The sequence below is a fragment of the Tursiops truncatus genome, chromosome 1 (genome assembly GCF_011762595.2).
Source record: "Tursiops truncatus isolate mTurTru1 chromosome 1, mTurTru1.mat.Y, whole genome shotgun sequence".
Classification (NCBI taxonomy): domain Eukaryota; kingdom Metazoa; phylum Chordata; class Mammalia; order Artiodactyla; family Delphinidae; genus Tursiops; species Tursiops truncatus.
The window spans coordinates 138,101,901-138,125,211 of NC_047034.1; the positions used below are offsets into that span (position 1 = coordinate 138,101,901).

A 23,311-nucleotide genomic window follows, 5' to 3' on the forward strand; every position below is an offset into this window, starting at 1 on the left:
CTGTCTCTCTACAGGATTGCGGTGGAATGCAAATGACACTGGATTCAAGCTTTTGCTGCTAACAGTCACGCTCCTCTGGACTGGCTGCTCCTTGTGGGCTGGGCCGTCTGCTTTGCTCACCACCCTGTCCCAGGGCCTGCAACGCTGCCTGGCAGAGCGGGAACTATAAGTTTACAGAGCCAGTACCTTCCTTCAGTCCTTTCCCCCAGTCCTCCCCTACCCCTCAGTATAGCGGGAGAGGGGGAAGAGCGCCAACCCTAGCCTACGCTTCTTAAGTCCTCGGGAGTTCAGAGGCAGGCCTTCACCCTTCTAGGATGTTTCCTCATCTATAAAACGGGCTCACAACTACCCGCCGCTGGACTGTTGCGTAACTCAAATGAATTTACAGAAAGCGCCTCGAAAAATGAAAAGGTGCATCTCGTGGCCATGAGGGCATAGAGTGACACGACCTGTGGAGGTCGAGGCCAGGTTTCCACCCTCCCTGGCCGGTACGGGCATTCTCGGCCAAGCTGCAGGGTGACGAACCCAAGGCGTGGGGCGCCCCGACCCGACCCCCCGGGAGGTAACCGAACGCATGACCGCTTAACGCGCCTCACGAGAAGGCGCCACCTAAGGAGAAGGGGAGGAGGTTGCAGCCGCGCCCCTCAGCGGCGGGGCGACTCGTCAGTCCCCAGGGCCGGGAAACCTGAATCCCGGAGCCGCAGAGCGCCGTAAACCCCACCAGCGCCAGGGTCCCCGGCCACCCCCTCCCAGCGTGTCTGAGAGGAGAAGAGGGTGGAGCGGCCTGACTCCCGCAGCCAATAAAAGCAGCAGGTTCCTGGTCCGATCCCCGGCGCGGCTCGCCATTGGCCACCACCCGGGTCTCGGCCCACCGAACCTTTGCGACCCGAGCCAATCGCGAGGCGGCGAGGTGTCCTGGGGCTCGCGGGGAGCGGGCCGCGGGTAGCAGCGAGCGCAGGCCGGCGAAGAGCGGGTGGCGGTGACCAGCGGCGCGAGCCGGCATCCCCTCCCCCGCGCGGTGAGCCGCCGGCTCCACCATGGAGCCCGCCGTGTCGCTGGCAGTGTGCGCTCTGCTCTTCCTGCTCTGGGTCCGCGTGAAGGGGCTGGAGTTCGTGCTCATCCACCAGCGCTGGGTGTTCGTGTGCCTCTTCCTCCTGCCGCTCTCGCTCATCTTCGACATCTACTACTATGTGCGCGCCTGGGTGGTGTTCAAGCTCAGCAGCGCGCCGCGGCTGCACGAGCAGCGCGTGCGGGACATCCAGAAGCAGGTGAGCGGAGCCGGGTGGGGCGGGAGCCAGGCGCGAAGTGGTGCGCGGCGCAGGGGAGCCAGGGCTTCACGGAGGAGGTGGCGTCTGAGCGGGATTTGAACTAAACAAAAATGTAACTGGGGGGAGGGGTGCTTCCGGAGAGGGAACGGAGTAAGCAAAAGAGTAGAACAGAGCATTGCTCCGACATTTATGGAGTGCCTACTATGTGCAGAGTACGTACGGGGATCTGCAGGGATGTAAAGAATCATAAGAGAGGGTAGGAGAGCCATGCTCAAGTAGCTCTCACCCGGCCCAATCGATTTCAGAGGAGAAGGGGGTCTTCAGAAAGGTTCACCTGGCGCTGGAGACTGGGAAGCAGGGGGAGTGATTGGGGGAAAGTGTGAGCATAGGAGAAGAGAGGCAGAAGGTTGGAAAGTCAGTTTGGAACTAGGTTGGGGAGGGCCCTTCAGTTTGGAGTTTACTCCTTAGCAAGAAGGAGCTTTCCGCCTTCTTGTAATAGAGGACTAAAGTGAGAAGGTAGCCCCACACCAGGGTGGGGAGCCTCACAGACCCTGCGCCAGGCGCTCACTCTTGACAAGGCAGTGCCCACCTCCCAGTAACTCTATACGTCCTCCCCTGTGTCAGCACCCACAGAACCCCTGCCCCTGCTGCCGCTCACAGCCGCGCCTCCTCCCTCATGGCCACAGCTGGCATGGGCATCAGGCCTGGGCATCAGGCCTGGGCAGTTTCTTGGCTCCCTCTGCCCCTCCTTATGTTCCTCTCTTACTGGCGTCAGGTTGCAAAGAGCTTCTGTTTCCTGCTGCCACCCTCGCCACAGGTGTAGCAGCCTCCATGTTCTGTTTGCTGCTGGCTGGGTTCTGCCTCCAACAGCATGAAGATGGATGCGGAGAGCCATCCCTGTGAGGGATAGACCTTGGGCCAGGTGGGAGCAGGCAACACCTGGAAGCGCTTTACTCAGGCTGCCATGGGTTGCGCTGGTCACAGTCACAGCTCCAGAGCCCAGCCTACCCTCTGTCCCAAATGCACCCTGTTGCCTAGTTCTTTCTATGTGTTCAGATTTTTGATTTACCTGCTTGTCTGCCCCATCAGAGTGTGAGCTCCTTGAAGGCAGAGACTGCTATCTGACTCCCCTCTATCCCATGGGCCCTGGCCCAAAGCAGCACAGTGAGTGCTTAGGAACCTAAGCTAAACCAAAGGGCTCACTAGGGACAGGAAGATGAGGGGCCTTGCCAGACTGGCCCGCTGCTGAGGACCTGCCCTGTGCCACACCCCATGCCATTGATGACCATTATTTCTCATCCTCACAGCAACACTTTTTTTTTTTTTAAACTTAGGTCTTTTCTTTTTTTAACTTTTATTTGCTTTTTTTTTTTTTCTTTGCGGTACGCGGGCCTCTCACTGTTGTGGCCTCTCTCGTTGCGGAGCACAGGCTCCAGACGCGCAGGCTCAGCGGCCATGGCTCACGGGCCCAGCCACTCTGCGGCATGTGGGATCTTCCCGAATCGGGGCACGAACCCGTGTCCCCTGCATCGGCAGGCGGACTCTCAACCACTGTGCCACCAGGGAAGCCCTGCATTTTTTTGTGTGTGGCATTTATTCCCAAGCCATAAGTTTTGTTGTTGTTTTGTTTTGTTTAGTTAATTAATTAATTTTTGGCTGCATTGGGTCTCCGTTGCTGCACGCAGGCTTTTCTCTAGTTGCGGCGTGCGGGGGCTCTCATTGTGGTGGCTTCTCTTGTTGTGGAGCATGGGCTCTAGGTACGCGGGCTTCAGTTGTTGTGGCACATGGGCTCAGTAGTTGTGGTGTGTGGGCTCAGTAGTTGTGGCTCATGGGCTCTAAAGCGCAGGCTCAGTAGTTGTGGCACACGGGCTTAGTTGCTCCACAGCATGTGGGATCTTCCCGGACCAGGCCTCGAACCCATGTATCCTGCATTGGCAGGTGGATTCTTAACCACTGTGCCACCAGGGAAGTTCCGTTGGCCATAAGTTTTTATTTCTTCAGTTTCTTCTGGAATATATTTTTCTTCCGTGCAACCTCCTCTTCTGGTTTAGTAACAATCTGCTCTTTTTCGGTAAAGATCATCTCAGTGTGGCAGGGAGAGCTCATGTATGGGTTGATCTGACCATGAGCTCTGTTAAGTCCTGTGCCGCATCTTGGGGGCTTTATTCACTTGGATGTGCTCAATGACCAGAGAATCTGCGTTTAAGCCCTTAAGTTCAGCATGACTCTGCATTTTTGAGCATGTGCTGTCAAAATTCAGCACTCCTTTTGGGCCACTGACCCCGCGTCCAGCCCCACTGTTCGTCCTGGGCACACCTACTAACTCCACCATTGTAACAACGGAATGGCACACATTGCTTCTGTAAAGTGATATCCGTCAGATACTTGGTGGCTTTTCGGTTATGCATACCCTTAACGGCCTGGACAGTTTCACCAGTGTTCTTAAAGTGAACACGAAGATTCGAACCTCTTGATTTGCATGATTTTGTGGGGTTTTCTGGGTCAAGTGAATACCAAATCATTTTTAGAGGTCACCTCAGGCAGCTTACCGGAAAAGGACCACCCTGGTAGGTCTTGAACCTGTTCTACAGGTGGGAGATATTGAGGTTCAAACTGTAAGTCATGTTCCCAAGATGATATAGCTAGTAAATGGGTCTGGAACTCAGGTCAGCTTGATTTCAGAGCCTGAACTGTGACATTTCTTCTCTCCCAGCCCATTTCATTCCACCCTGGAGGTCTGGTTCCATTGACTCACACCTGGAATGTGATAATAGCTACCTGACCAGTTGCCTGTTCCCTGGGCCCTCCCCACCTCTCCTTGGCCTGCCCTTAGTCATAAGGGCAACACTCCACAGGATTGCCTCCCTGCCCGAAGTCTTGGTTGGCTCGGGTCAGGATCCAACCCAACCAATGTTTCAGGCTTGATGGTCTCCACATTCACTTCATGCCCCACTGCCCCCCTTCCCATTCCAGGCTGCATGCAGCTCTCCCAATCCATCCTCCACACCTCTGATCTTGTATTAAGTCCTGGGACTGCAGAGTCAGGCAGGGGCAGGGTCTGCCTGGTCATCCCTTTACCCCCTGCTCACAGGAATCCCTTCCTCAGTAACACCCCTCTGCGCGAACACCTCTGCTTCACGTGGCACCCTGGCCTCTCCAATCACAGAACAGTTCTTCCCCACGTTGAACTGTTTGCCTGACCAGCTTCAATCCAGCTTCTTCCAAGGACTCTTGGTTGCAAGTGATAGAAAACCAACTCCAACTGCCTTGAGCAAAAAGGGACTTCGTTGACCCAGGTCTTGAAAAGTCCAGGAGTAAAAGTGGCTCAGACATCACCAGACCCAGGATTCGTCTCCAGCTGCCATCCCTTGGCTCCGCTTTCCTCTGAGTTGACTTTGCTCTCAGGGAGGCTGTCTCCCTGCGGAGGCCCCCTCCCTGCGGAGGCCCCAGCAGTTTCTGGCTTACATCCAACCAGCCTAGCAAACCCAAGTGAAGTGAGAGGGCCTCTCCCAGGATCGGTCTTAACTGGCTTCACTTGGATCACAGACCCATCCCTGAACCAGCCACTGTGGCCAGGGGGATAGAATCAGACCTCAGTCATGTGCCCACCTCCTGGGGCAGGAGGGGAATCAGCTTCACCTGGACCAAAGGAAGATGGGAGTGTTACAAGCAGATGAAGAGGACATGGGTGGTCGCAGGTCACAGCAACAGATATCCACCTCCCTGCCCTTGTCCATCAGCAGGAAGGGCATGCTTCCTCCCATGTTCCTGATGGGCTTGTCATTTCCTGGGCCATTTCTTCTCTGTACATCGTGCTCTGGTCACTTACAGAAGGGTTTTGCAAAAGTTCTTCCTCCCATTGGCTTGGTGGGCCTCCCCTGCCTGTCCTCTCCCCCTGCTAGTGATGCATGAGTTAACACGCGCAAATGCTTGGAACAGGGCTTGGCACCTAATAAGCCTCAGTAAATGTTAGCTGTTACTCTGTTGACTATTAATTTAAGCCCCTTTATCCGTCCAGGCCTAAAGTTAGTTAGTTCTGATGGTGAATCTGGGCTCTGCCCTTCAGTGGTTGTGTGACCTTGGACAAGTTATTTTGCCTCTCATTTTCTTCGTCTGCAAAAGGAGGCAGGTCATCCAAACCACCTGGGGTTGTTGTGAGAATTAAGTGAGACAAGATACAGCAGTGCTTGGTACAATGATGGCAGCTAGTAAATAGTTATCATTTGTGCGGTTGTTATTACTACCATTACGAAACCTGTCCTGAACTTTGCAGTGAGAATAAATGTTTTCAAAGTGCTTTGATCCTGTTCTCTTGCTCTTTTTTCATTCTGCTTTGTGATGTGGCAGCACTTTGGCTTTTCTGTCGGCCTCACTAGCCGGGGAGAGTCCAGAGGATAGGGCCAGTGGGTGTTTCATCATTCCGCTCCTCCTGGTACCTGGAAGGATTCAGGGCCTCGGTAAATTCCCAGCTCCCTCTCCTGAAAGCAAGGCTGTGAGCTGCCCAGGGGATCTCTGGCAGGCCCAGCTCAGCCTCTTCTCATGTCTGCAGGTGCGGGAATGGAAGGAGCAGGGCAGCAAGACCTTCATGTGTACAGGGCGCCCTGGCTGGCTCACCGTCTCACTGCGGGTTGGGAAGTACAAGAAGACACACAAAAACATCATGATCAACCTGATGGACATTCTGGAGGTGGACACCAAGAAACAGGTGAGAGTGGCATGGTTCCCTGGCTCTGGGAGTGGGTGGGGCACTGCCCCTGGTGCAGATGACTCACAGGGAGATGATTTTAGCCAAAGGCGTCTCAGGGTGGACGAGACCAAGGCCCTTGGTCATCACAGAAGGCTCTGGCCACCATTGCCATCCTCTAGAGCCTCACAGCTTTGGAAGAGAATGGTCATAGCCCCATCTCACAGGTGGGCAAAGTGAGAGCTCAGGGGAATTCTTTGATTATCTGCAGTTCTACAGGAAGACAGGGATGGGGAAATCATGGGCAAAAATGAGAGACAAAAATGAACCTATTTACCTCTTCCCAGTAAGGAAGCATACTGGTAAAAATTGGGCTGTGGAGGTGGCTCAGAGGGTGGGCCTCATTCCAAGCTTTCTGGAGACCCACTTGTTAATAGCCTTAGATGTGTGCATACTCTTTGGCCTATCTAGTATTTCTACCTCTTGAAACCGGGCTCAAGGAAAAGGGAAATAAACTTAAATCAAAAACAACTCAGAGAGAGAGATTGTATCACGGCTTTGTTTTTAATCAAAGACAACACAATATCGAATAGTAGTGAGTTGTTAAATATGGTATATCCACATCATGGCATTTTGTTGTGACACCTTGGCCAAGTTGCTTAATTTCCCTGTGCCTTTTTCCCCTTAACAGCTTTCTTGACATATACTTGATGTACAATAAACTGCACGTAAAATATACAATTAATAATAAATTTTGACATGTGTATGCACCTGTGAAACCATTACCACCATCAAGACAATGAACTATCACCCCAAAAGTTTCTTCATGCCACTTTGTAATCCCTCCCTCAGGTTCCTCCCTGCCTCTTTTCCCCACATCCCTAAGCAAATAATGACCTGCTTTTCATCACTATAGATGGGTTTGTATTTAGAGTTTTATATAAATAGAATCATGCATTATGTACTCTCTTTTATTTTGTCTGGCTTCTTTCACTCAGCGTAATTATTCTGAGATTCATCCATGTTGAAGCATGTATCAGAAGTACATTCTGTTTTTATATATATTTTATATATATATATATCACAGTTTGTTTATTCTTTCACTTATTGATGGATGTTTGGGTTGTTTCCAGTTTGGGGCTGTTACAAGTAAAGTGGCAAGGAGAGTTTGTATATAGTCATTGGGTGGACATATGCTCTTGTTTCTTTTGGGTAAATACTCAGCAGTGGAATAGCTGGGTCATATGGTAGGTGTATGGTTAACTTTTTAAAAACTGCCAGAGTATTTTCCGAGGTAGCTGTAGCATTTACATTCCTGCAAGTATTCCAGTTGTTCCACGTCATCGTAAACTTGGTATGGTTAGTCTTAATTTTAGCCATTCAGTTGGTGTATAGTAGGTATCTCAGTGTGGTTTTAACTTGCATTTTCCTAATGACTAATGAATGATATTGGGCATCTTTTCATGTGCGTATTTGCCCTTTGTATATCTTTGGTGAGGTGCTTGTTCAAGTCTTTTGCTAAGTTTTTAATTGGGTTGTTTGTTTTCTTACTAGAAACAAGACCTTCATCATATATACAATTTGTAAATATTTTCTCCCAGGCTTTGGCTTGTCTTTTGAAAACCAGAAAATTTTAATTTTGATGAAGTTGGATTTAATAATTTCTTTTATAGCTTGTGCTTTTGACATTTTATTTAAGAAATCTTGCCCTACTCCATGTCACAAAGGTTTTCTCTTCTGTTTTCTTCCAGCAGTATTATATTTTTCAGGGTTTACATTTAGAACTATGATCCATTTTGAGTTAATTTTTGCATATAATGTGAGATATGGGTCCCCCAAAATTTTTTTTGCACGTGGATTTCCAATTGCCCCAGCCTGTTTTGTTGAAAACACAATCCTTTCTCCACTGAATTGCCTTTGCACCTTTGTTGAAATCAGTTGTCCATATACACAGGTCTGTTTCTGGACTCTGCTGTTCTATTGATCTGTTCACCCATCTGTATGCCAAGAACACACTGTCTTGATTACTGTAGCTTATAATAATAAGTCCAAAAGAATGAGTTGGGAAGTATTCCTTCCTTTTCACTTTTCTGAAGGAGTTTGTATAGAATTTGTATTATTTCTGTAATAATTAGTGGAATTAACCAGTGAAGCCATCTGGGCCTGGAGTTCTGTTTGTGAGCAAGTTTTTAACTGCAAGTTAATTTTTTTTAATAGATACAGGGCTCCTCAATTTATTTGTTTCTCCTCAGTGAACTTTGGCAGTTTGTGTTTCTAAAGGTATTTGTCCATTTCACTAAGTTGTATAGTTGATTGACATAAAGTTATTCATAATATTCCCTTACTGTCCTGTGAACATCTGTAGAATCTGTAGTGATGTCATATCTTTCATTCCTGATTCTGGTCATTTTGTGTCTGCTTTCTTTTCTTCCTGAGCAGTCTGGCTAGAGGTTAATCAGTTTTACTGATCTCAGAGAACTAGCTTTTGGTTTCATTGATTGTTCTCTTTTTGTTTGTTTGTTTTCTATTTCATTGACTTCTGTTTGATTTTTGTTAATTTCTTTCTTTTGCTGACTTTGGGTTTAATTTTACTCTTCTTTGTCTAGTTTTTTAAGGTGACAACAGAGGCCATTGACTTAGACCTTTCTTTTTTTTTTTTAATATAGATGTTTAGTGCTATAAATTTCCACCTAAGCACGGTTTTAGAGCCATCCGCAAATCTGATATCTTACCTTTTCATTTTCATTCAGTTCAGACTACTTTCTGGTTTCCTTTTTGATACCTGCTTTGACCCAGAGGTCTTTTAGAAGTATGTTATTTAGTTTCCAAATATTTGGGATTTTCCAGAGATCTTTCTGTTACTGATTTCTAATTTAATTTAGTTGTTGTCAGAAAACATACTTTATATGATTAAAATGCTTTTCAACTTATTGAGACATACCTTATGGCCCAGAATATGGTCTACTTTGTAAGTGTTCCTTGTGCCTTTTTAAAAAAAAATGTGTATTCTGCTGTTTTGGGGTGATGTGTACTGTAAGTGTCAATTAGGTCAAATTGGTTGATAGTGTTGTTCAAGTCTTCTATATTCTTATGAATTTTCTCTTTACTTATTCCATCAATTCTTGAAAGGGGGATATTGAAATCTGCCTGTGATTGTAGATTTGTTTATATCTCTTGCACATCTTTCAGTTTTTGCTTCATGTAATTTGAAGCTCTGTTATTAGGTATATAAATGTTTGGGATTTTTATGTCCTGTTGATTAATTGATCTCTTTTTTTTAAAATAAATTTATTTATTTTTGGCTGCATTGGGTCTTCATTGCTGCGCGTGGGTTTTCTCTAGTTGCGGTGAGCAGGGGCTACTCTGTTGCGGTGCGTGGGCTTCTCATTGTGGTGGCTTCTCTTGTTGCGGAGCACAGGCTCTAGGCTTGCGGGCTTCAATAGTTGCGGCGTGCAAGCTCTAGAGCGCATGCTCAGTAGTTGTGGCACACAGGCTTAGTTGCTCCGCAGCATGTGGGATCTTCCTGGACCAGGGCTCGAACCCATGTCCCCTGCATTGGCAGGCGGATTCTTAACCACTGTGCCACCAGGGAAGCCCAATTGATCTCTTTATCATTGTGAAATGACCTTTTTAAAAAATTTATTTTATTGAAGTATAGTTGATTTACAATGTTGTGTTAATTTCTGCTGTACAGCAAAGTGATTCAGTTATACATATATATATTCTTTTTCATATTCTTTTCCATTATGGTTTATCACAGGATACTGACTATAGTTCCCTGTGCTATACAGTAGGACTTGTTGTTTATCATCCTATGTATAATAGTTTGCATCTGCTAATCCCAAACTCCCAATCTTTCCCTCCCCCACCCCACCTCCCCCTTGGCAACCACAAGTCTGTTCTTTATGTTTGTGAATCTGTTTGTTTCGTAGACATGTTCATTTGTGTCGTAGTTTAGATTCCACATATAAGTGATATCATATGGTATTTGTCTTTCTCTCTCTGACTTACTTCACTTAGTATGATAATCTCTAGGTCCATCCATGTTGCTGCAAATGGCATTATTTCATTCTTTTTTATGGCTGAGTAATATTCCAATGTATATATATACCACATCTTCTTTATCCATTCATCGTCAGTGGACATTTAGGTTGTTTCTATGTCTTGACTATTGTAAATAGTGCTGCTATGAACATAGGGGTGCATGTATCTGTGAAATGACCTTTTCTATTACTAGTTATATTCTTTGCCCAGAAATCTACTTTGTCTGATATTAATGAAGCCACTCCAGCATTTTTTGACTAAGTGGTGACATGGTGTATCTTTTTCCATCATTTTCCTTTTTTTTTGCGGTACGTGGGCCTCTCACTGTTGTGGCCTCTCCCGTTGCGGAGCACAGGCTCCGGACACGCAGGCTCAGAGGCCATGGCTCACGGGCCCAGCTGCTCCACGGCATGTGGGATCTTCCCGGACCGGGGCACAAACCCGTATCCCCTGCATCGGCAGGCAGACTCTCAACCACTGTGCCACCAGGGAAGCCCCATCATTTTCCTTTTAATCTATTTGTATCTTTATAGTTAAAGTGTTTCTTGTAGGCAGCATATAATTAGGTCTTGCTTTTTTATCCAATCTGACAATTTCTGCCTTTTAATTCAGATTTAAGACCGTTTACATTTAATGTTATTATTGACATGGTTTGGTTTAAATTTGTTGCCTTGCTCTTTGTTTTCTATTTGTCTCATTTGTTCTTTGTTCCTTTTTTCTTTTTTTCTGTCTGCTTTTGGATTACTGAATAATTTTTATGATTCTGTCTTAGCTCTTTTGTTGACTTACTAGCTATAAGCCTTTGTTTTGTTATTTTAGCAGTTGTTTTAGGATTTATGGTATACACTTTCCTTGTCACACTCTACCTTCAAGTGATGGTATCCCATTTCATGTACAGTATAAGAATCTTAGAATAATATGCTTCCATTTCTCTTCTTTCCACCTTTGTGCTGTTGCTATCCTCCTTTTACTTTTATATATGTTATAAACCCCACACTACTAGTTATCTTTTAAAGAAATTTAAATAATAAGAAAAATCTTATATACTTACCCATATAGTTACCATTTCTTCATTCCATTTTGTAAATTTGTATTTCCATCTGTTTCATTTTCCTTCTGCCTGAAGAACCTCCTTTGACATTTCTTATATGGTGATTTTGCTGGTGATGAATCTTTCAGCTGTTGTATGTCTGAAATAATTTATTTGTCTTCATTTCTTTTCCAACTTGTGTTGTGGTAAGATACACATAACAATTACCATCTTAACCACTTTTAAGTGTGCAGTTCAGTGGTATTAAATATATTCACCTTGTCATTCAGCCATCACCACCACCCATCCCCATGACTCTTTTCTTCTTGTAAAACTGAAACTCTATATCCATTAAGCAATAACTCCCCATTCTCCCCTCCCCCCAGACCCTGGCAACCATATTCTACTATCTGTTTCTATGATGTTAACCACTCTAAGTAACTCATGTAAATGGAATCATACAGTATTTGTCTTTTTGTGACTGGCTTATTTGACTTAGCATAATGTCTTCAAGATTCATCCATGTTGTAGCATATTGCAGAATTTTCTTCCTATTTAAGGCTGAATAAGATTCCATTGTATGTACATACCACATTTTGCTTATCCACTCATTCATCCATGGACACTTGGGCTGCTTCTATGTTTTAGCCATTGTGAATAATGCTGCTATGAACATGGGTGTACACATAGCATTTCAAGACGCTGCTTTCAATTATTTTGGGTATATACCCAGAAGTGGAATTGCTGGATCACATGGTAGTTTTAATTTTTTGAGGAACAGCCATACTGTTTTGCATAGTGGCTGCACCATTTTAACATCCCCACCAACAGTGCACAAGGGTTTTAATTTTTCCAAATCCTCACCAACACTTGTTATTTTCTGGTTTTGTTTTGTTTTTAATAATAGCCATCCTAATGGGTATGAGGTTGCCTTCATTTTTTTTTTTTTAAATTTTTTGTATTTTAATCATATAGAGATTTTACAACATCTTTTATTATTATTATAATTTTTTATTTATTATTATTTTCTTTTGCGGTCCACGGACCTCTCACTGTTGTGGCCTCTCCCGTTGCAGAGCACAGGCTCCGGACGTGCAGGCTCAGCGGCCATGGCTCACGGGCCCAGCCGCTCTGTGGCATGTGGGATCTTCCCGGACCGGGGCACGAACCCATGTCCCCTGCATCGGCAGGCGGACTTTCAACCTCTGTGCCACCAGGGAAGCCCTGCCTTCATTTTTGAAAGATATTTTCAGTGGTCATGGAACTCCAGGTTGACAGTTTTTTTCCTTCAGTACTTTAAAGATGCTCCAGTGTCTTTTTTTTTTTTAATAAATTTATTTATTTATTTTATTTTTGGCTGCGTCGAGTCTTTGTTGCTGCGTGCGGGCTTTCTCTAGTTGCGAGCAGGGGCTACTCTTCGTTGCAGTACGAGGGCTTCTCATTGTGGTGGCTTCTCTTGTTGCGGAGCACGGGCTCTAGGTGCGTGGGCTTCAGTAGTTGTGGTACACAGGCTCAGTAGTTGTGGCTCCTGGGCTCTAGAGCGCAGGCTCAGTAGTTGTGGTGCACGGGCTTAGTTGCTCTGTGGCATGTGGGATCTTCCCAGACCAGGGCGTGAACCTGTGTCCCCTGTGTTGCCAGGCAGATTCTCAACCACTGTGCCACCAGGGAAGCCCTCCAGTGTCTTCTTGCTTGCGTTATTTCTAACAAGAAATCTCTCATGCTTATCTTTGTTCCTCTGTATGTAACTTATCTTTTTCCTCTGGCTGCTTTTAAGATTTTATCTTTATAACTAGTTTTGAGCAATTATTACAATGTGCTGTGGTATAGTTTTCTTCATAATTCTTGTGCTTGGAGTCATATAATTTTTCATCAAATTTGAAATTTTGGGGGTCATTATTTCTTCAAATATTTTTCTTTCCCTTCCTCTCTCTCCTTTGAGGACTGCTATTACACATATGTTGGGCCACTTGAAGTAGTTCCACAGCTCAGCTCACTGATATGCTGTTCATTAAAGGTTTTTTCCCTCTCTGTGTTTCATCTTGGATAGTTTCTATTGCTGTGTATTTAAATTCATCACTCTTCTTCCGCAGTGTCTAATTTGCTGTCAGTTCCAACCAGTGTATTTTTCATCTCTAACATTGTGGTTTTCATTTCTAGAAGTTTGCTTTGGATCCTTTTACTGCCTTTTAAATGTCTGTACTTAACGTTCTGAGCATAGGGAATACAGTATCAATAATTACTTTAATGTCCTTGTTTGCTGATTTTAATATCTGTGTCAATTCTGGGTCTGTTTTATCAAAACACATTGATTGGTTATTCTCCTCTTATGGGTTGAATCTTCCCGCCTCTTTGCATGCCTGGTGAACTTTGATTGGATCCCAGGCATCATGAATTTTACCTTGTGTGGGGTGCTGGATATTTTTGTACCCCTGTAGACCTTAGTGAGCTTCGTTCTAAGATAGAGCCGAGTTAGTGAGAAACAGTTTGATCCTGTTTGGTGTTGATTTTTCAGGTGGGGCTGGAGCAGCATGTAATCTAGGGGCAATCATTCCCCGCTGCTCAGGCAAGAATATTCTGAGTACTCTACCCAGTGCCCTGGGAGTCATGAAGTTTTCCAGTCTGGCTTGTGGGAACAGATACTATTTCCTGCCCTGTGTGAGCCCCTGGCACTGTTACCTGCCAGGCTCTTCCCCTGGCGTCAGCCTCTGGTAATTTCGTCCTGTGTACGTACCAATCAGTCCTCAGTTGAATACTCAACGGGCACTCTTCGCAGTACTTCAGAGTTTTCTCTCTGCAGTTCTCTCCTCCCCAGTACTCTGTCCTGCAGACTCTGTTCACCTTGGTCTTCTAGGGCTCTTGACTCAGAGTGCACTGGGCTCTCCCTTCCTGCACCGCCTAACTCCAGGCAGTTAGCTGGGGCATTCATAGAGCTCACCCTGTTTGTTTCCTGCCAGCAATCATTAACTTCCCTGCCTGATGTTTACTGTGTTGAAAACTCCTGTTTCATATATTTTGTCCTTTTTTTCTCCAGGCAGCAGGTTAAACTGGTTCTTTTCGCTCCATCTTGACTGAAAGCAGAAGTCCTCCTGATGGCATATTCGTGTGTCCATTAAAAATCATGTTTTTTTTTTAAGCGCAAACGTTTTTTGTTTATTTTTTTATTATGCGTAACATAGGCAAAATTATTTAAGTCAATAAATTTTTAAGGATTTCCTTCTACTGCCGGTCACCTCAGTTCCTCCAATATTTGGATCATAATCTTCAAGATAGCCCTTTCAAAAAGAGTTTTTGCTCAATACACAGTTGTCTTGTCAGTCAGTCCGCAATTCTTTTAGTTGGGCTTCTTTGATCTACAGTGGAATATGGACACACTACAAAATTCCCCACCTGTAATCTTTGGGATCCAATTTCCCCAAGCAGTTTACTTTAGGACCGTGTTTAGGGTCAGAGGGGATGAATCTTCCTGGTTCTGGATTTTACACACCCTAGAAAAAGAGAAGCATTAGTTCCTGTTGAAGATTATGTCAAATTGAACAGTTTGAGAAACTACAGGAATACTGTATCGGTAGAAATACCAGGTCTAACATGCACAAAGCCAAGAAAACCAATGATGCCAGATACTGAATTAATATTGCCCTGTCCTTTGAACAAAAATCAGGTTTTCCAGGAGCATTTAATGACAAGGGGTCATGTCACAGTATAGCATTAAATTTTTTTTAAAAAGTCTGTGTTATGTGTGTTTGCATTGGGGTGTGTGTGTGTTGTATTAAAACATAAAAGTAGTAATATAGATATGCATGGGAAAAGACTAAAAGGAGATATACTCCAGTATTAACACTGATAACTTCGAAGAACTAGGATTAATGATTTTTGTCTTCTTCGTATATGCTGTTTCTTCCAAATAAATGAGTATTTCTTCTTCTAGAAGAAAAATAAACTAAGTATTAAATATAAAGGTATTTGAAAGAACAAGATTAAATACTATCTAACCCAGCACCAGAAACCCCATTCACTGTAACTAAAGGTGGTGGAATGCTCTGGAAAGAGGCTCTAAAGCCCGTATAGGAATCCCCATGTTGATTGTTTGGGAAGGTCTGGGATAACACCTTCTGCAGACAGAAGCCCCCATTAGGCCTGGCAGCCTCCTTGTGACCCAGGGTCTCTCTTCTGTGTCAGCAGATTGTCCGCGTGGAGCCCTTGGTGACCATGGGTCAGGTGACTGCCCTGCTGACCTCCATTGGCTGGACTCTGCCTGTGCTGCCCGAGTTGGATGACCTCACAGTGGGTGAGAACACAGACAGTCCTAGCGTCAGAGCTGAGGAACCTCGGCCCACCTTCCATCAGGTCCAGGAGTCACCACTGTCCCATCTGTGACAGATGTCACCCTGTCTGCTCGTCCAGCACCAAAGACAGGGCACTCACTGCCTGTCAGTCCATGTCTGAACAGCTTATGTTATCAGAATGCACTTTTCAATCGCTGTTTGGAACCTGCTTCCCTGTGACTTGCATCCATTGCTCCCTTTCTGCCCCATGGAACACACAGAATAAGTCGTCTCTCCTTCTATAGGATTCAAGGTCCCAGAGCCTTTCTTCTCCAGGGGAAACACCTTCAGGTCCTTTAACTGTTCCCAAGGGACACGGCTTCCCCCACCCAACCAACCCTCCTTTCATCAGTGTCCCTGTTGAAATGAATGCACAGGTTTCTAGGTTGTGTCTGGCCAGAGGTGATGGCGTGAGCACCCTTGACGGGGTCTCCCACCCATCTTCCACCTCTAAGCAAGCCCTCATGCCCACATCTTAGGCCCTCCTTCTCTCTCCTGCCCTCTACATCCATAGAGATAGGAAATCTCCCCTAAGATCTGCCAGCCCTGTCATGCCTCCTTCATGCTCTGAGTTTCCCCAGCTCCAGCAAGGTGTCCTTTTCCCAGCTCTCCCCGACCCCCTTCCAGCTCTGCCTGGCTAATGCACATGTCTCTGCAGGGGGATTGATCATGGGCACAGGCATCGAGTCTTCATCCCACAAGTATGGCCTGTTCCAGCACATCTGCACTGCCTACGAGCTGGTCCTGGCCGATGGCAGCTTTGTGCGATGCACACCGGTGAGTTCAGAGATGGGGGATGCCCCCACCAGCCTGCTCTGGGCATTAAGGACCCCTGGGAGGTGGCTCCCCTGGGGGTGCTTCGTTTCAAATACACCTGTCCAGTCTGGGTCTGTATCCATAATAATAACAGAGATTTATGTAGCCCCTGATATGTGTTCAGATACTGTTGTAAATGCCTCATGTATATTAAGGCATTTAATTGTTAAACAACTTTATGAGGTGGGTACTATTATTAGACACATTTTACAGATAGTAAACTAAAAAACTTGCCCAAGATCACACAGCTAGTAAATCCCACACGGCTGGGATTCAAACCCAGCTTATCAGGCTCCCAAGTCAATGCCCTTAGCAATTCATGTCACCATACTGTCTTGAAGTCAGGCCCAAGCATCAACATTCTATGCCAGTGGTGAGGTGTAACCAACAGTAATAAGAGGGGCTGTTTTGGAGAAATAAAAGGCAATTCCACGGCCCAAAGTAGGATGCAAACAGTTACGGAGCAGGACAGATTGAAACTTTAAATAAACTCGGATCTCACTGAGCATATCTAAGGAGCCCCTGGGAGGGGAGGAACAGAGTGATCCTTTAGAAGTGAATGTTTCTGAGAGCCACCAGAGTTGTTGGCCTCACAGAGTCCAGGGCAGGACTCCAGGCTTGAGAGCTCTGGTCTGGACGAGATAGACCTCTTTCAGGATTCACACCAGTTCAGCTCGTTTCCCGAAACGCTCGCTGGGCCCTGCCTTCTAACCTGTTTATTATGAGCAGAGAAAGGAGACAGGCATTCATGAATTACTTCCCTTCTCTGAGGTCCCGTTTCCTAATCTGGCAAATGCGTTGTCAGGAGGAGAACGTAGATGCCGTATGTTAAGCTCCTAGCACAGAGCCGGGTGTGCGGCAGACACCTGCTTATTACTGCTATGAGCTGACAGTGTGATCAGGCGGTGGCCCAGATGGGCATCGGGTGGCCCATGTCTGCTGTTGCAGAGACTTCTGCCAGCCTGCTGCAGAGCTCCCCTGCTCCAGCATGGCCCTCACCCCACCACCTCGCTGCACCCACCACACCAGTGCCAAGGGCGTTCAGCGTGAGCAGAGACCACACAGGACTGTCCTCTCCATAAAGCCTGGACAAGGCTAGACTTCTTCACAAGGAGCTTTATTAGAATCAAAGAAGCTGCCTTAGAACAGCCAGATGAAAAGTTGTTTGTCTCCAAGACAAATACCAAAACAAGAAAATCATGAGGTTAGAAGGAGGATCGCTGGATCAGGTGTCAGGCGGCCTTGCCTGAGCCCGACATTGCTGCACTGAATTGGGGGGAAGCCTTGGGTGAGCCATTGTCACCTCTTGGAGCCTCCCTCTCCTTACCCATTCAAGCAGGAACGTTAATGCTCTCCCTGGACTGTGGTTGGGGAGGGGCGGATTCACAGCTAATGGAATGGAAAAGGCTTTGTAAGTTTCAGTAATGGCCCATTTTAATGTCCCCTGGCTACCTTGACCCTCATTAAGGGTTCATCTCTCTCTAGCCTGGCCTGGGACCCCTGGCCCTTGGTCCCTCATTTTAGAACTCTGGGCAGAGCTGGTCCTGGCCTCTTCCTGGGTAGCCTGTGGTCCAGGGGCTGTGCCCAGGTGGAGGAGAGAGGAGGCACTCTCCCTGAGCATCCCTGATACAGAGGACAGTGTAAGGTCAAATGTCATGCTGAAGCTGCAGGGGGAGGACTGAGGCCCAGAAAGTGCAGTTGCGAGGTCCTTGTTCAGGTTGACACAGATAGTGCCAGGACAGGGATTTAGCCCAGGCCCCGGGTCCTCTGCGCCCCACTGATGACTCGCTGCAGCGCGGGGTTTGGGGGTCAAACATTCAGCATGTGTCCACTCCGCCCCACAGTCGGAAAACTCGGACCTGTTCTACGCTGTGCCCTGGTCCTGCGGGACCCTGGGCTTCCTGGTGGCCGCCGAAATCCGCATCATCCCCGCCAAGAAGTACGTCAAGCTGCGGTTTGAGCCGGTGTACGGCCTGGAGGCCATCTGTGACAGGTTCACCCGTGAGTCCCAGCGGCAGGAGAACCACTTCGTGGAAGGGCTGCTCTACTCCCTGGAGGAAGCTGTAATCATGACGGGTGTCATGACGGATGAGGCCGAGCCTGGCAAGGTAGGCCCGGAGGAGGAGGGCCTGGATGGGCTGGGATAGAGCCTGATTCCCCACCCTAACCCTGGCAGCCACGCTCTTTGAGGCTGCGACCTGGGTCAGCCCACCTGGGCAGCAGGATCTGTAGTCCGCCGTCTTAGGCTGTGACCAAAGTATCCATTTACTCTGCCCCTACCATCTGCCAGGTAACGTGTGTGTCTCTTGATAGGCGTAATCTTTGATCCTCACAGTAACCCCATTTTATAGATGAAGAAACCAAGGCTCCAAGAGGCCATGTAAACTTCCACAAGACGACAAAGCCAAGATTTGAGTAATTGATTTGATGCCTCAGATTCACACCCCTTCAGCGTACGCTGTGTAATGTTTAATAGCCGTTCTTTCTCCATTGAGAAAGGATCTGTGCTTATTATGGGAGGCTTGGAAAGTGTACCGAAGTAAAAGGAAGGAAGAGGCTCCACCTATAAATATGACCCAATCCGGCTCTTGCTAATGTGTTTGATAGATTTATTTCCTCTCCTTTCGATGCACAGATGTTTTTAAAGCTTTTACAAAAGTAGTACAACAATGTTGAAATATATAAAGAAAAAGTTAAAGTGCATCTCTTCACCCAAGCATGCTCCCAGGGTAACCACTTGTAACACTGCACTCTTCAAGGCCTGTGCGTGTGCGTGCCCATGTAGGCGTGTGTACATGCCCGTGCCCTCGTTTTATCCCGTGCTTTCTGTTGTTGCCTGTAATTAGCCTAACTCATTGCTTCCCGATGAGCATTTATTTTGCTTAAAATGTTTTGCTCTTACAAATAATATTGCATTGAAGAGTCTCTCGCATCTATCCTTGGCCTCTTGTACATGCGTTTCTGTAGGATTGAGTCCAAAAAAAGGAATGCCTGACCCAGGGGTTTGAATATATTAAATATTGATAGACATGACCAGTGACCTGCCAGAAATGTGTGCTTCTGTCCACTTCCAGCGATGCAGTGGTGTGTGAGAATACCTTTCCCCCATGTTCTTGCCAGTGCTGGATAGCATCACTCTTTCATTTTTGCCAATCTGATAGGGTTAAAAATAGTAGCTCGTCTTATTTTGCAGTTCTCAGGTACTTTCAAGGTTACCATCTCTTTGCACAGTGTTTCGGTTTGTTTGTCTTCAGCTGTGATCACCAGTTCAAATTTGTAGTTTCTGGTTTAGTGCGATAAGCATTTCTACATATCGTTACATTACCTTCATGTTTAATGACCGCAGAAACATTGCAGTGAGCAAATGCCCTATCCTCTACTAAACCACTGCCCCATAGTTGGAAATTAAAGTGGCACCCTGGTTTTCATTATTTTAATTAATGTAGCAGTGGACATCTTTTGTCTATAATTTGAATAATACCTTCAAGTAGAATTAGTACAACAAAGGATAGGCACTTTTAAGGCTCTTGATCTATCCCTATATACTTAAAGCATTTTAAAATCCAAAAGGACTCAAAAATCATCTGATACAATTCCCTCTCCAAACAAGGAACGGAGGCCCAGAAGGGGAAAGAGGCTCCTCTGAAGACCCACGGCAAGCATGGGGCAGATTTAAGTTTGGGTCTCTGACTCCTGGTTGGGTGTTTGTTTCCCGCCATACCAGCTTCTAGAATTTGTCATCATCTGCAGACTTTGATCGAGCACCATTCTTTATGGGACACTAGTGAGCACTGGAGGATGGAGATCCTGGAGAAGGAGTGGGGCTTCAGACACTGAGCCCAAATGTTCTGGTGTCCCCGGGCCCTGGCTCTGCCTGAGCTCAGGTCAGGCCAAAGGCCAGGCAGTGTGTCACTCTGAACCTAGTCACCTGGCAAGGAGGCCTCGTCCAGAGGTTTTCCACCTCGTCTGAGATGTTCCTCTGGAGGCTGCCAGTGGTGATAAGCTAAGGGCCGGGACCAAGGGGTATCACCACCCCCTTTGTACTGAAAGTCATCTCTTTGATGTATTAGGTATCACCTAAGGTTGCAGTTGGGCAAAAGGGATTGTACAGCTTTTAAATCGTTTGAACACTCTGACCAGTTCCCTTATTTCCCAGGAAGACCAAGGTTTTCCCCAGAGGCTTGCCTGGTATCGGTGGCAGAGGGGCCGGGCCTCGGGCCATAGACTTTTGCAAAGTGTTCCCATGATGCCGGATGAGAACGGGGCCTGGGGCGGGGGGAGAGTGATGGGTGCCAGAGGCATGTGCGTGTTTCATCTGAAGAGCATTTCTCCCAAACATGCCTGTTCGGCAGGCTGCTCAGGCGTTTGTCCCTGCGTGCCCAGGCACTGTTCACTCTGGGGGAAGGCAGCCACCCCTGTTTTACAGGGGAGCCCAGAGATAGGAAGTGGCTTGTTATCTAAGTGCCTGGGCTGGAACTGGAACTCCTGCCGCCTCTTGGCTGCCACGGCCGCCGTGTGCCCCAGGAGAGACGTACCATCCAGGTTCTTTATCATGTCCTGGGCTTCTCTGGCACAAAGAGTTACCGATGAGTCCACGAACACCGGGAGTGCAGGTACCCCCGAGTCTCGGGTTCATCACGCAGCTGGTGCCTCTGCCGGTGTGTGACCAGGTCCACCTGGGGTTAGATCAAGCTGCTCTGTTCCTGTTGGATCTGACTCCCCTTTGCATTTGCAGGTGGAGGCCAGCCTATGGTGACTTCTGCCCTGCCCCGCACTTTCCACGCTCTAACTGACTTGGGCAGGCAGGCTCTTTAGCCCGGTTCCTGGTACTTTGTGGCCTGGTTTCCCCACTGCAGAGTGGCCTAGCAGCAGAGTGGCCTGCACACAGCGGTGACCCCCAGATGGGCTGCAAGTGTTGGCTGCCAGAGGTGGAGGGCAGAGGTTGCCTGGCTCCAGGGTGGAGGGAGCTGCCGAGGGGCTGGGTGCAGTGAGAGGGCCGGGAACTGAATACTGTGCCCCTGCTGTGGGCAGGCCCTGTGCTCGGCTCTTCCTGCCTTATCTCTTGTAGTCTCTCTAACCATTTCGCCTGTACTGAAAATGAGGCTCAGAGAGGCTAAATAACCTGCCAGGGTCAGCCTAGTGCATTATAAGTGGAGACAGCAGATCAGTAAACAGTAGGCACACGGCAGTCCCATTTATATAAATCTGTGTGTGTGTGAAAATAAAACCTAATGAATACACATCGGTTTTTAGTAGTTCCCTCTGGAGGGTGAGGCTGCAGGGGCATCTCTCAGGTTATACATTACTGCAGTGTCTGAAGTTTTCACAAGGAGCGTACGTTGCTTTTAGAATCAGGAAAAAAATTAATAGTGTTTTTTTTTTTTTTTTTATAATGCCCACATTCCAGAACCCACCATTCAAGGTTCCCTGCCGTCCGCCTTGGCCTTCTTTTGCAACATGGAATGTGCTTGAGTCCTTGCCTCTTGCCAGCCTTGTGACCTCGGGTAGTCCCTTCAACCTTGATGATTCTTTCTCCTGGTTAGTGAAGCAGGGACAGCCCTGCTGTGCAAGGTCGTGGAGGAGATAAAGAAGGAATGTGTGCAAGGTCATGGAAGAGATAATGAATGTATGCAAAGTCATGGAGGGGACAAAGAGTGAATACTCGGGTGCTGGTCCTGCCTCCCTGGAGTGTGGGCGCTTAGCCCGTGCTGTGATTATCCTCCAGCCACCCTGGGCTTGCTTACTTCTTGCCTCTGCTCCTGTCTTTCCCTCCCTGATGGTCCCCTGGCAACATTCTACCTCTCCTACGCGGCCTCCACTCTCTGCTTCCTCCTGTCCCTTTGCTGGGTGTGATCTCACCTGCCCCATAAAACTCGGGTGCCTCTCCCACCCCAAGAGAAGCTGGTATGACATGGGCCCGAGCGTCTGCAGTGTGTGTGTATGTAATTTCTAATAGTCACAGAGATCTCCCACAAAGTGTTTATTTTTATTGCCATTTTATACACGAAGAAACAAGCTCAGAGTGTCCTGCGCCAGGTCACACAGCTAGTGGGTGACAGCCAGGGTCTGGCCTCAGCCGCCCAACCTGAAGCCCATGACCCTTCCGGGTTGCTGCCCTGCCTGTCTCAAAAGCATCGGCCCACAGTTCCTTTCATGGGTGAGGAAGCTGAGGCTCAGAGAAGCTAAGTCATCCCAGGGCACACAGTAGATAGAGTCCTGAACCATTTAGGGCTGAAGAAAACACAAGCTAAATATATGATTTAGGCTTGGAGACCACGGGGCCCAGTGCCAGGGAAGACGGTAGCTTTACTGTGAGCTTCCTCCGTTGATGGTGGCTGCGTGGGGGGGAGCGCTGTGGCCAGAGGATGTGGAGCTTGGTCCAGGGCAGCAGGGAGAGCAATGTGGTCAGTTAGTGCTGTCGGCTGTGGGACCCAGTGGGGAGGATGACCCACGCGCCGTGTTCGTGCCGACGCTGGCCTCGTGGGAGGGAGGTGGGGAGGAACACGCCTGTATGGAGCGCTGCACTGTGGCCGACGGCGACAGACATCGGCACTTCAGTTCTCTCACCGAGGAGGAGTAGCAGGCTGAGCTCTCGAGCCTGTCAGGAGTTCGCTGTTGGGCCCAGGGCTCACCACTTAACCTCTGTGAGCTTCTGCTCTCTCTGCTAGAGAATGCCGGCTCTGCTTAGTAACCTCGCCCGGCTTTTAAGAGCCTCCAAGGCAATACTAGACATGAAAGAGCTCTGGAGAGGCCAGGAGTGCTGAACAGAAGCCGGGTATCACTGTTACGCCCCGATGGCTTTGGGGCTTGCCTGTGGCCTGACACAGTGCCCTCTGTCATTGCAGCTGAATAGCATTGGCAACTACTACAAGCCCTGGTTCTTCAAGCACGTGGAGAACTACCTGAAGACAAAGCGCGAGGGCCTGGAGTACATCCCCTTGAGACACTACTACCACCGCCACACGCGCAGCATCTTCTGGGAGCTCCAGGTGAGGCTAGGATTTCCTGGTAGTCCTGGCTCCTGGCCAGGCTGGCAACCAGGATGGTTTCCCCTCCCTTGGGGGAAAAGAGTGGCTTTGTCCTAGGGACCAGAACAGCCTCTTACCCGGCAGCACAGTGCTTCCTTCTTCAGGAGCAGCCCCCTTGC

At 47.7% G+C, this 23,311-nt stretch overlaps 1 protein-coding gene and 1 non-coding gene across 3 annotated transcripts in view; one reads left to right on the top strand and one right to left on the bottom strand.

Moving 5' to 3' along the window:
- Positions 1 to 842: 842 nt before the first annotated feature.
- DHCR24 (24-dehydrocholesterol reductase) overlaps positions 843 to 23,311 on the top strand; it is a 35,342-nt gene continuing 12,873 nt past the window's right edge. Inside the window, exons 1-6 of one of the 2 annotated variants that reach the window (XM_019942413.3) lie at positions 843 to 1,268; positions 5,818 to 5,973; positions 15,206 to 15,311; positions 16,007 to 16,125; positions 18,009 to 18,272; positions 23,010 to 23,153. In XM_019942413.3, the coding sequence (XP_019797972.1) occupies positions 1,038 to 1,268; positions 5,818 to 5,973; positions 15,206 to 15,311; positions 16,007 to 16,125; positions 18,009 to 18,272; positions 23,010 to 23,153 (1,020 nt within the window). In that variant the 5' untranslated portion in view covers positions 843 to 1,037. The remainder of the gene's footprint in view (positions 1,269 to 5,817; positions 5,974 to 15,205; positions 15,312 to 16,006; positions 16,126 to 18,008; positions 18,273 to 23,009; positions 23,154 to 23,311) is intronic. The other variant, XM_073789342.1, reaches the window with a different exon arrangement.
- Positions 14,582 to 14,708, bottom strand: LOC117309929 (small nucleolar RNA SNORA8). Its single transcript, XR_004524216.1, has one exon. It is a non-coding gene; the product is annotated as a small nucleolar RNA SNORA8 (small nucleolar RNA).